This window comes from Lonchura striata, chromosome 29, assembly GCF_046129695.1.
Source record: "Lonchura striata isolate bLonStr1 chromosome 29, bLonStr1.mat, whole genome shotgun sequence".
Classification (NCBI taxonomy): domain Eukaryota; kingdom Metazoa; phylum Chordata; class Aves; order Passeriformes; family Estrildidae; genus Lonchura; species Lonchura striata.
In genome coordinates, this window is record NC_134631.1 from 6,518,454 (window position 1) to 6,530,754 (window position 12,301).

At 51.2% G+C, this 12,301-nt stretch overlaps 1 protein-coding gene across 1 annotated transcript in view; it reads right to left on the reverse strand.

Moving 5' to 3' along the window:
- The window catches only part of LOC144247626 (uncharacterized), a 552,118-nt gene that overhangs the window by 281,018 nt on the left and 258,799 nt on the right, over positions 1-12,301 (reverse strand). Inside the window, 1 exon segment of the mRNA XM_077788934.1 lies at positions 8,481-8,487. Within this exon segment, the coding sequence (XP_077645060.1) occupies positions 8,481-8,487 (7 nt within the window).

Genomic DNA, 12,301 nt, shown 5'->3' on the forward strand with positions numbered 1-12,301 from the left:
TGCAGTCTTGTGTCTAATTTAGACTGTTACTACTCTTCCTGCCCTATAAATGCAATAATGTGTCTTTCATGTCCTTTAAGTAATTTACAATGTTATCATATGATTTTATATTATTTGCATGTTTTATTAATTTGCTTAAACCACAAAATTCTCCTTCTTTTTGTAAAGAAAAAGAGGGAGATGCGGTGGTGTGTTTTTCTTTCATTTGATATTTGTTTAATATCTGTTTCCCCCCCCCCCAATCCTCCCTTTCCCTGCCCCTTTCCCTAGAACCTTCCCTGTCATTCATTCTAGCCCCCTCCTCAGCTTCCAGATGTTAGTTCTGCCCTAAACTCCTCCCCTGCTATTCCCTCATTGGTTGCTGTTCCTACACCCGTCCTCCTGAGTTCTGTATAAAACCTTTGCCCCCCCACCCGCCGGGGTCTTGGGGCTCATGGAATAAAACCATCTCGTTCCCCCCCAAGTCCCGTGTCGCCTTCGTCTGTCCCTGCGCGCCACGAACTGAAACTGCAGAGCTTGCGGGGGAAAGCGGCCGCCCGTTCTCTTCCCTCACCGCCCAGCACGGCTCGGAGTGCCGCGGCGAGGAGCGCATGCCGCGCCTCAACAGGTAATAAGCCAACACAGAACCAACGACACTATTTGATGCATTGGCTGAGAAATCTCATAGTGGCAAACCAAAACCTCTACAAAAACTTCCTGATGAACTGCCCCAGACAAGAGAGAAATCAAGGCAGAGCCATGGTTTGTCAGGACTTGCTTGATCCCCATGGTGCATTTGGAGCTGAGCCCTGCAACCTCAGAGCCTGAGAGGAGATTGCACAAACCTTTCCAGGAGTTAGAGCCAGAGGAAACACCCAAAGTGTCACAAAACATTAATGGGACACACTGAGGTCCATCCCTAACACAGGCTCCTCATGGACTCTATGGAGGAGAGAACTGGAGGCCAGGATGGCACAAAAATCTCTCAGAGACTCAAAATGGCACAAATACCTCTCAGTGTGGAAAGGACAATCCAAAGTACCTCAAAAAAGTTGAGTATCTCAAAGTATTAATGAGCTCCACTGAGTGTCAATTCAAAGCACAGAAGGGACTCATTAAAACAGATAATTTGAGGCTGAGACTGCACTGTCACATAAAGTCTGTATCAAAAGGGAAACACCAAGTACCTTACAAGAACTGAAGTACCTTGAAGCATTAATGAGCCCACTGAGTGTTGTTACTGACAAAGACTATCCAGGGACTAATTACAGCAGATTATTGGAGGCCAGGATTGCACAAACCTAACAGAGACTCCAAGGCAAAAGCAAAAGCCAAAGTCCTTTGAAAAACCTTCAGACCCTGGCAGCATGAAGGAGCCCCCAGGGCCATTCCTGACCAAGGCTCCCCAGGGACTCCTTCCAGCAGATCCTTGAGGCCATTGGGATGTGGGCTAGGTGGGGATGCTGAGGGAAGGACCAGGGGGTGACAGTGCCCAGCCTGGCTGGGGCTGTGCCAGGAGGCCCCAGGGCCTCAGGACAAGGTGTCTCCTCACAGCCCTTGGTGGCACAGACCCTGCTGTGCCCCAGGGCACCAAGACTTGGCTTCTCTTTGTCCCCACCTGCCATCAGTGCCTCCAGTTCTCTGCTCTGCCTGGGGCCTGGGGACACTTTCTGTCTAGGTTCGACAAGACAGGAATCTGCGAAGGAGGGCTAAAGCCTCCTGTGCAATGGAGAAGGTAAACCCCCTCCCTCCGAATTACTAGGAGTTTTAAATCAAAAGGCTCTCAGGCAAAGATATGGGAATGGGAGTAACAATTCTTTACTAGGAGAAAACTAGACAACAATTTAAAAAGGCAAATGCAATCGGTACAAACAAAACCAGTGAAAAAGTCCAGAACCTGAGGATTCGGGGTGCCAGTAGCAGTCCTGCTGGGACAATTGCTCCCCTTGCAGTGGTTGATGAATTGCAGCTGCAGTGGTGATCTTTTGAAGGGTATAGTTTTCCTCTGAAGATCTGGTGGCAGTGGGGCCGGTCTTCCTCTGTGCCGGGGTTGCCTCCGAGCTCCGCCGCCGTCGCCTCAGTGCGCTCCGGCTGCTTCGCTGCGAGTGCCGCCAAAGAGAGCTGCTTCTCTGGCAATCCCCCAAAGTAAAGAGCTGCTCTGTCCCCAAAAAGATACCCCCTTATATCCAATAAAAGAGTGCTTGGCTTCCCCCCTCTGGGTGGAACATCTCACAATAGGATGGTGTTACGTTACCAGCCCTGCATTGAATCAGTCAATGGCCCATTAGCAAACCATTACCTCTTAGGAGCAAAACCGGTTCTTGGAAAAGATAACAAACCTGCCCAACAGGTTTGCCTTCAACAGATGGCAAATGGAATACAAGCTTATCTTACAACCCAGGACATTATCCACCCCTTATTCTATTTCCATCTGCACACCATGAAATCTTACACCCAGTTCTCACTTAAGACCAAGTTTCCCTATGGTACACAGCGGGTCTCCCCATCTTTCTGCATTACCCACCAAGTGTAACCAGGTCCTTGAGCAAAGACAATCCCACAAATGGGTTGGTCTTCGCCTGAGGTGGGATTAATCCAAACAGTTTTCCCTAAAATACCTTTCATATGTACTACAGGGACCTTATCTCCATCTACTGTGTGTAAGGGTTCTGACTGGGCAGGGTCAGCTCGATTGACAGACCCTCGGGTGTTGACCATCCAGGTTGCTTTTGCCAGGTTAATTTCCCAGTTTCTAAATGTTCCTCCACCAAGTGCCTTTAGGGTAGTCTTCAGGAGTCCGTTGCACCATACAACTTTGCCGGCAGCTGGAGCATGATAGGGAATATGATATATCCATTCGATACCATGTTCTCTGGCCCAGGTGTTGATAAGGCTGTTCTTGAAATGGGTGCCGTTGTCAGACTCAATTCTCTCAGGTGTGCCGTGTCTCCACAGGACTTGCTTTTCCAAGCCTAAGATGGTGTTCCGGGCAGTGGCATGAGGTACAGGGAAAGTCTCCAGCCATCCAGTGGTGGCTTCCACCATGGTCAGCACGTAGCGCTTGCCTTGGCGTGTCTGGGGCAGTGTGATGTAGTCAATCTGCCAGGCCTCCCCATACTTGTACTTGGACCACCGCCCACCATACCATAGGGGCTTCACTCTCTTGGCCTGTTTGATGGCAGCACACGTCTCACAGTCATGGATAACCTGAGAAACACTGTCCATGGTTAGATCCACCCCTCGGTCTCGTGCCCACTTGTAGGTGGCATCTCTGCCCTGATGACCTGAGGCATCATGAGCCCATCGAGCCAGGAACAACTCCCCCTTATGGTGCCAATCTAAGTCTATCTTTGACACCTCTATTTTTGCTGCCTGATCTACCTGCTCGTTGTTTCGGTGCTCCTCATTAGCCCGACTTTTGGGGACATGGGCATCTACATGACGGACTTTCACCGTTAGCTTTTCCACCCGAGAGGCAATGTCTTTCCATATATCAGCAGCCCAGATTGGCTTTCCTCTACGTTGCCGGTTGGCCTTCCTCCACCTTCCCAGCCAGCCCCACAGAGCATTGGCTACCATCCACGAATCAGTATAAAGGTAGAGCTTTGGCCACTTCTCCCTTTCAGCAATGTCCAGAGCCAGCTGAACGGCCTTGAGTTCAGCGAGTTGGCTCGATCCACCTTCTCCTTCGGTAGCTTGTGCAACTTGGCGTGTGGGGCTCCATACGGCTGCTTTCCACTTCCGGTTCATCCCTACAATGCAACAGGAACCGTCAGTGAAAAGAGCGTAGCAGGTCTCCTCTGCTGGTAGTTGGTTGTATGGTGGAGCTTCTTCAGCCCTTGCCAATTATACCTGCTCCTCATCATCAGTGAGACCAAAGTTTTCACCTTCTGGCCAGTTCGTAATTATCTCCAAAATCCCAGGGTGATTCAGGTTTCCAATACGGGCGCATTGAGTGATGAGGGCAATCCATTTGCTCCATGTGGCGCCAGTGGCATGGTGGGTAGTAGGAACCTTTCCTTTAAACATCCACCCCAGCACCGGTAGTCGGGGTGCCAGGAGGAGTTGTGTTTCTGTGCCAATTACCTCCGAGGCGGCTTGAACTCCTTCAAAGGCAGCCAAGATTTCCTTCTCTGTGGGAGTGTAGTTGGCTTCAGACCCTCTGTAACTTCGGCTCCAGAATCCCAGTGGTCGGCCTCGAGTCTCCCCAGGCACTTTCTGCCAAAGGCTCCAGGACAACCCATGGTTCCCGGCTGCAGAGTAGAGGACATTCTTGACCTCTGGTCCCGTCCTGACTGGGCCAAGGGCTACAGCATGAGCGATCTCCTGCTTGATCTGGGTGAAAGCTTGTTGCTGCTCAGGGCCCCATTGGAAATCATTCTTCTTTTGGGTAACCAGATAAAGAGGGCTCACAATCTGGCTATACTCAGGAATGTGCATTCTCCAGAAACCTATGGCACCTAGGAAAGCTTGTGTTTCCTTTTTGCTGGTTGGTGGGGACATAGCTGTGATCTTGTTGATGACCTCAGTGGGAATCTGGCGCCGTCCGTCTTGCCATTTCACTCCCAGGAACTGGATTTCTCGGGCAGGTCCCTTGACTTTGCTCTTCTTGATGGCGAAGCCAGCTTCTAGCAGTATCTGGATGATCCTCTCACCTTTCTCAAACACTTCTGCCGCTGTGCTCCCCCACACAATGATGTCATCAATGTATTGCAGGTGTTCTGGAGCCTCACCCTTTGCTAGTGCAGCCTGGATCAGCCCATGGCAGATGGTGGGGCTGTGTTTCCACCCCTGGGGCAGTCGGTTCCAGGTGTACTGCACGCCCCTCCAGGTGAAAGAGAACTGAGGCATGCATTCTGCTGCCAGAGGAATGGAGAAAAACGCATTAGCAATATCAATGGTGGCATACCACTTTGCTGACTTGGACTCCAGCTCGTACTGGAGTTCCAGCATATCCGGTACAGCAGCGCTCAGCGGTGGAGTCACTTCATTTAAGCCACGATAGTCCACAGTCAATCTCCATTCTTGGTCAGATTTGCGCACAGGCCAGATGGGGCTGTTGAAGGGTGAGTGGGTTTTGCTGACCACCCCTTGGCTCTCCAGCTCCCGAATCATTTTGTGGATGGGGATCACGGCATCTCGATCCGTCCGATACTGCCGGCGGTGCACTGTCGAGGTCGCAATTGGCACGCGTTGTTCTTCCACCCTTAGGAGTCCTACTGCAGAGGGGTTTTCTGACAGTGCAGGCAAGGCGTTCAATTGCCTAATGTCTTCTGCCTCTACAGCGGCTATTCCAAAAGCCCACCTGAGTCCCTTTGGGTCTTTGTAATAGCCGTTCCGGAGGAAGTCTATGCCTAGGATACACGGAGCATCTGGGCCAGTCACTATAGGATGTTTCTTCCACTCCTTCCCAGTCAGGCTCACCTCGGCTTCCACCAGAGTCAATTGTTGTGATCCCCCTGTCACACCAGCAATGGAAACAGGCTCTGCCCCCACATGTCCCGATGGTATCAGAGTACACTGTGCACCAGTATCAACTAAAGCATCATATCTTTGTGGCTCTGATGTGCCAGGCCATCGGATCCACACTGTCCAGAAGATCCGGTTTTCCCGTGCCTCTCCCTGGCTAGAGACAGGGCCCCTCTAACACTGGTTATCATTCCTTCCCTGGGCATACATACTAGAGGTCCCTTCAAGGGGGTCTGACAGATCGTACCCACAAGCTTGGTCATGGGAGGTTGAGGCTACCTTCACTTTGGTGGCACTCCCCTGGTTAGAGTTTCCCTCCTTAAGTTGACAGACCCATGCTGCCAGGACAGAAGTGGGTTTCCCATCCCACCTCCCCATGTCTTCCCCATGGTCACGCAGGAAGAACCACAGATTAGCCCTTGGGGTGTACCCTCTCTCTCTAGCTGGGGATTGTTGGGCGTTGATTCTGGGGCCCGTGACTCTCACGGGTGCTGTATTAACCTTCCTTATCTCCTCCCTCATCTCCTCTTTAAACTCCTTAATCACAGCTGAGATATGAGCCTGCATTGGGCCATTAATCATACTCTCTTAATTCCTAAGTTTGTTGGCAACAGAACCTATTGTCTCCTGGTGAGCGTCAGCATTGATTGTTGCAATGAAGGTGGTGTATTGAGATGGCCCAAGATTTGCCAGACTCCACAGCATTTGTCCCGTACACCTGACCTTGTCAGGGTCATTATTGTGTCGTCCATCCCTCCCAAAGAGTACCTCCAATGCTGCCACTTCCCTCAGCTGTTGGATCCCTTCCTCGAGGGTCTTCCAGCGCATTCTATGATGGTGCTCTTGCATTCTCTCTCTGTGGACAAACCTCTCCCTGACACTCATTAAGAGCCGCTCCCAGAGAGAAAGGGACCCTGGTTAGCTTACAGAAACCTGATTTATACCCAAATCCTGGGTCAAGGGTCCCAAGTTCCTTGCCTCACCACCGTCCAGCTGCACGCCTGTACCCATAAGATCCCAAACCCGAAGTAGCCAGGTAGCATAAGCCTCACGCCCTCATCGCACAATGTCTTTATGCAGATTACGAGGACTTTTGTACGTCAGGGACTCGGTGATGATAGCAATCTCTGGCTCCCCTGTGGGTTGTGAGGTTCCTCCATTCCTGTCCCTATCTGCAGGGTGCTCTGCTTTCACCTTAGACTTCCTTGTTTCTACCGGGGCAACTGCTGCTGACCGTGACTGCCTTTGTGGTTCAGCTGGAACCTGGACAGTTGTAACATCTGTGGGTTCCACAGCTGTACTATTAGACTGTCCCTCCTCAAGGCAAAGGGCCGGTTTCTCACCAGCTGGGGAAATGCACTCCTTCAGCATCTCTCGTATCTCCTTAACCAGAACCCTCACCCAATCTGGGTGGTTCATTTCTGAGGTGGGCTGTGGGGCAGGGTCAGGCTCTGGAGCAGCAGCATCTCGAGTCTGTGGTGTAGCTGTGAGGGTAGTTATCCAGGTTAATCTTCCCTTATCTCTGAATGCTAAATATAACAGGACTATCAGCAACACCACCCATTGTATGGTATCATTAGCACTTAGAAAGGATCTTAACCCTTTGAAAACTGGTGGAGCAGACCCAAAAAGATGGTTAAAAGGTTGGGAGAAAGTTTGCCCAGGCGCTATTTCCTCGCAGTAGGTACCATTATTAAAGTAACCCCAAAAATATACAGTTAATGTGTGATAGCTATGAATCCATGTACCTGACTTCCAGAGGAAATTAAAGATCCATGAATTCCTCACCCAATTAACCCAGAAGCCAAACTTGACAATAGACACCGTAGCCTTAGTTATAGGACCCATTTTTAGATAAGGGTCTGCAAATGGGAAAAGTATAGTTACGATCACATGCCACCCAAACCAAGGTAAACTAGACCACATGGTGATGCTGAAGATGTTTTTACACGCAACAAAAAACCAAATTACTTAAGAACTGTTAATCCTATTTCCCTGTCAATGCCCTCGGGCCTCACGTTGGTGCGCCAAAATCTGTCTAGGTTCGACAAGACAGGAATCTGCGAAGGAGGGCTAAAGCCTCCTGTGCAATGGAGAAGGTAAACCCCCCCCTCCGACTTACTAGGAGTTTTAAATCAAAAGGCTCTCAGGCAAAGATATGGGAATGGGAGTAACAATTCTTTACTAGGAGAAAACTAGACAACAATTTAAAAAGGCAAATGCAATCGGTACAAACAAAACCAGTGGAAAAAAAAAAAAAGTCCAGAACCTGAGGATTCGGGGTGCCAGTAGCAGTCCTGCTGGGACAATTGCTCCCCTTGCAGTGATTGATGAATTGCAGCTGCAGTGGTGATCTTTTGAAGGGTATAGTTTTCCTCTGAAGATCTGGTGGCAGTGGGGCCGGTCTTCCTCTGCGCCGGGGTTGCCTCCGAGCTCCGCCGCCGCCGCTTCCCCGGCTGTTTCGCTGTGAGATATGCGAAGAAGAGAGAGCGAGCTGCTTCTCTGGGAATCCCGCGAAGAGAGAGTGTGAGCTGCTTCTCTCGGAGTCCCGCCCAGAGAGCTGCCTCCTCTCCCCAAAAAGCTACCCCTTTAAACAATAATAGAGTGCTTGGCTTCCCCCTCTGGGTGGGACCCCTCACGGTGTTATATTTACCAGCCCGGCAGCGAGTCAGTCAATAGTGTATAAGCAATACGGGGCAAACCATTGTCTTTGGGAGAGATAACAAAACCTGCCAAACAGGTTTGCCTTCAACAGATGGCAAATAGAATACAAGCTTATCTTACAACCCAGGACACTGGAGAGGAAGAGATGGAGGTGGATGCGGATGTGGAAGAGGAAATGGATGTGGACATGGAAGAGTACACCGAGGACATGGATGTTGATTAAAAAGATGAAGAGGAGGCCATGGTCCTGCGATGAAGACCAATGCCAGCAGCAGGACAGGCATGTGGTCCCCACAAGCTGAGTGGGTTCCCTGCAGCCAGGCTGGGGCGGGGCTGGGCTGGGTGGTCTCTGCTCAGGCCCGTGGTACCCAGTGTCTTGGATTCTGGTGGCCATGCCCAGCCTGTCCTGTGCTTGCTTTAGGCCACACAAGCCCCATGGCAGTGCCTGGGGCCCAGCCCCCAGACCCAGCCAGCCTCAGCTCTGGCAGCAGAGTCCCGCTGTGCCAGCCTGGGGACACACAGAAGAGCCCTCTGTGCCTGACTGCAGTGACCATGGCACCTGCTTTTGTTCCTGACTGATGGAGATCCCGGACAGTGATGGCACCCTTTTGTACATAGTTTTTAGAGTTTGTTGTTGCCTTTAGGATATAGGTTTTAGGGCTTTCTTTTGTCTTCTGTAAATACATTTCAAATACTGTTGTTAGATATGTTCTTAGGTATATACCTTCTATAAACTGTTGTTATTACAAATATTCTTACAAATCTAAATGTGTTCTGTGTTTTCATTGCTGTTCTTCTGTAAATAAACAATCGTGATTTTTCCCACCCCAGTTCTCTTTCCATTTGCTTCAGGCACAGGCAGTATTGGCCAAGTTGCGGTTTCCACTTGTTCCAGGTACCCATGGCTGGAGGTTCATGGGGGAGCTGGCACAGCCACCCCAGCAGTGGTTGTCCCACTCAAAGGGTCCCACTGACAGAAGTCACTGTCTCCTTGCAGTCTCTCTGGACACACTGGGTAGCTGCAGGGGCAAATCCCAGCGTGCCCTGTCCCACGGGATCCCATGTTGGGACTCAGTGTCCCAGCCAGGGTGAGCACTGCTTGTGGCCCTGGGCTCAGCATGGCAGGCCTGGTGCTCACACCAGTGCAGACTTGAAGCTGGCCATGCACAGCTCCGTGTTTCTCCCAAAAATATCACTGCTGCAGCACCTGGGGTTCCCCAGTGCTTGGCTTTTTATCCCCACTGCATGGAGGATCACATGGCAGGGCAAAGGATGGATCCCATGTGGCATCCAGCCTGCCCTGATCCAGGCTGGGCACAGCCTGATGAACGATGAACACATCTCACAGGGACATGGAAAGCTCCCCTGAAAACCCAGTTCAGGCAGAGCCTGAGCTCTTTTGTGGCTCTAGGTAGGAAGATGCTCAGGATCTCCCAGAGAGGCTCAGCAGGCAGTAGGATTGTGCCTGCATCTCGCTCTGGAGATGCCAGTGGCTCAAGTGAGAGCTGTGGGAATGATTTAGAATGCACCGAGAGGGGCCACAGTCCTGCAAGGCTCTTACATCAGGAGCAAAGAGCAGCCTGCAGGGTGGGGAAGGCTGGAGCTGTACCACTGGGTGCTCATCCCTCACCTTCATGGGCAGCTGCCCCCAGAGTTGCTATGTATCACTTTGATGGTTCTCCCGTTGGGTGTATTTTGGAGCAGCTGATATCTGTGGCTTTTTATGGTGATCCCGTGGAAAGCAGCCACTTGCCTGCTGTGATGAACTCAAAACTAACTCCTCATTCCCTTTGGTTTTATTTGGATTTTTTAAATCTGTTTGTTTGATTGGTTTGCGTGGGTTTGTTTGCTTCTGGGCTTTGTCGGTTTTGGTTTGAGTTTTTTGTTTGCTTTATTATAAGATTCAGGTGAAGTTGGCATAGCCAAACTCAAGAAAATGTACACCAGGCTTGACTTTCCAGAAATTACTTTTGGCTGGGTTTAACTGCATCCTCCAGGCTCAGGATCACCAGTACATTGGCAGGTTTTGCTCTGCAACATCACCTTGCCCAGACTCTGCTCGGTGTTTCACAAATGGAGAAGACAATGGATATTGTGCCAAGCTTCCTTTCAAACAGCCAAACCTGCATCAGCAGGACAGAAAAAAAGAAAAAAACAGAGACTAGATTCACCAATTAGAGCAGAACCAGTGTCCCACCATCTTGCCCTCCACTCTTATTAATTTTGTACATTGAGAGGCAAAGCTGGGCCTAAAGCTTCCATCTCTCCATTCCTGATGCCATTTGACTCCAGCCTGGACTCCCCCTGATCACACTGCCTGATGTCCACGTGGGGCTGGGGATGCTCAGCTGGAAAGAGGAGACCCTGGGGAGGCCTCACTGCAGCTCTGCAGCACTGCAAGGGTGCCACAAGAAAGACTGGGACAGAGTGTTGCACAGGGCCTGTGGCAACAGGACAAGGGGGGATGGCTTTCAGCTGCAGGAGGCTGATTGAAGCTGGATCTAAGGAAGCTGCTCTTTGCCACTGAGGCTGCTGAGGCACTGGCCCAGGCTGTGGATGCTCCATCCTTGGGAACAGGGCTCTGAGCACCATGCTCTGGGGGAACGTTGCTAAGCATGGAACCAAAGGCTCTCTAGCTCAATGGTCATGTCACAATCCATGTCCCATCTGGAACTGCCAGCACCCAGCAAGCAGCACAACACAACCGCTGGCCCTGGGCTCAGCACACGCTGCACGCTGCTCCTGCTGCTCCTGTCACCCTTCTTGTTCCTGCCCAGATACCTCATCTCATCAGTCTCAAAAGCTGCCTAAGGCTTGGATTGTGTCATCCATCCCTGCAGGATACTGACATTTGTCCTGAGGAAGGTACGGTGCCATTCCATGGAGGTGGATCCCCCCAGCTGCCCGGGTGGGCTGGAGTTCTAGGTGGATGGGGTGGGACAGGGACTCCACTCTGAGATTTTGCTACCTCGGCAGGCTGTGGAAGGCAGAGAGGACAAGATCTTGGTGGACACAAAGACTGATAGAGAGGGGAAGATGGAAGTGGATGGAGAAAAGACAGGAGAGGAAGAGATGGAGGTGGACACACCAATTGATAAGGAGGAGGAGATGGAGGTGGATGGAGGACAGACTGGAGAGGAAGAGATGGAGGTGGATGTGGATGTGGAAGAGGAAATGGATGTGGACATGGAAGAGTACACCGAGGACATGGATGTTGATTAAAAAGATGAAGAGGAGGCCATGGTCCTGCGATGAAGGGCGATGCCAGCAGCAGGACAGGCATGTGGTCCCCACAGGCAGAGTGGGTTCCCTGCAGCCAGGCTGGGGCGGGGCTGGGCTGGGTGGTCTCTGCTCAGGCCCGTGGTACCCAGTGCATTGGATTCTGGTGGCCATGCCCAGCCTGTCCTGTGCTTGCTTTGGGCCACACAAGCCCCATGGCAGTGCCTGGGGCCCAGCCCCCAGACCCAGCCAGCCTCAGCTCTGGCAGCAGAGTCCCGCTGTGCCAGCCTGGGGACACACAGAAGAGCCCTCTGTGCCTGACTGCAGTGACCATGGCACCTGCTTTTCTTCCTGGAGTGATGGAGATCCCGGACAGAGATGGCACCCTTTTGTACATAGTTTTTAGAGTTTGTTGTTGCCTTTAGGATATAGGGTTTAGGGCTTTGTTTTTTCTTCTGTAAATATATTTCAAATACTGTTGTTAGATATGTTCTTAGGTATATACTTTCTATAAACTGTTGTTATTACAAATATTCTTACAAATCTAAATGTGTTCTGTGTTTTCATTGCTGTTCTTCTGTAAATAAACAACCGTGATTTTTCCCACCCCAGTTCTCTTTCCATTTGCTTCAGGCACAGGCAGTATTGGCCAAGTTGCGGTTTCCACTTGTTCCAGGTACCCATGGCTGGAGGTTCATGGGGGAGCTGGCACAGCCACCCCAGCAGTGGTTGTCCCACTCAGAGGGTCCCACTGACAGAGGTCACTGTCTCCTTGCAGTCTCTCTGGACACACTGGGTAGCTGCAGGGGCAAATCCCAGCGTGCCCTGTCCCATGGGATCCCATGTTGGGACTCAGTGTCCCAGCCAGGGTGAGCACTGCTTGTGGCCCTGGGCTCAGCATGGCAGGCCTGGTGCTCACACCAGTGCAGACTTGAAGCTGGCCATGCACAGCTCCGTGTTTCTCCCAAAA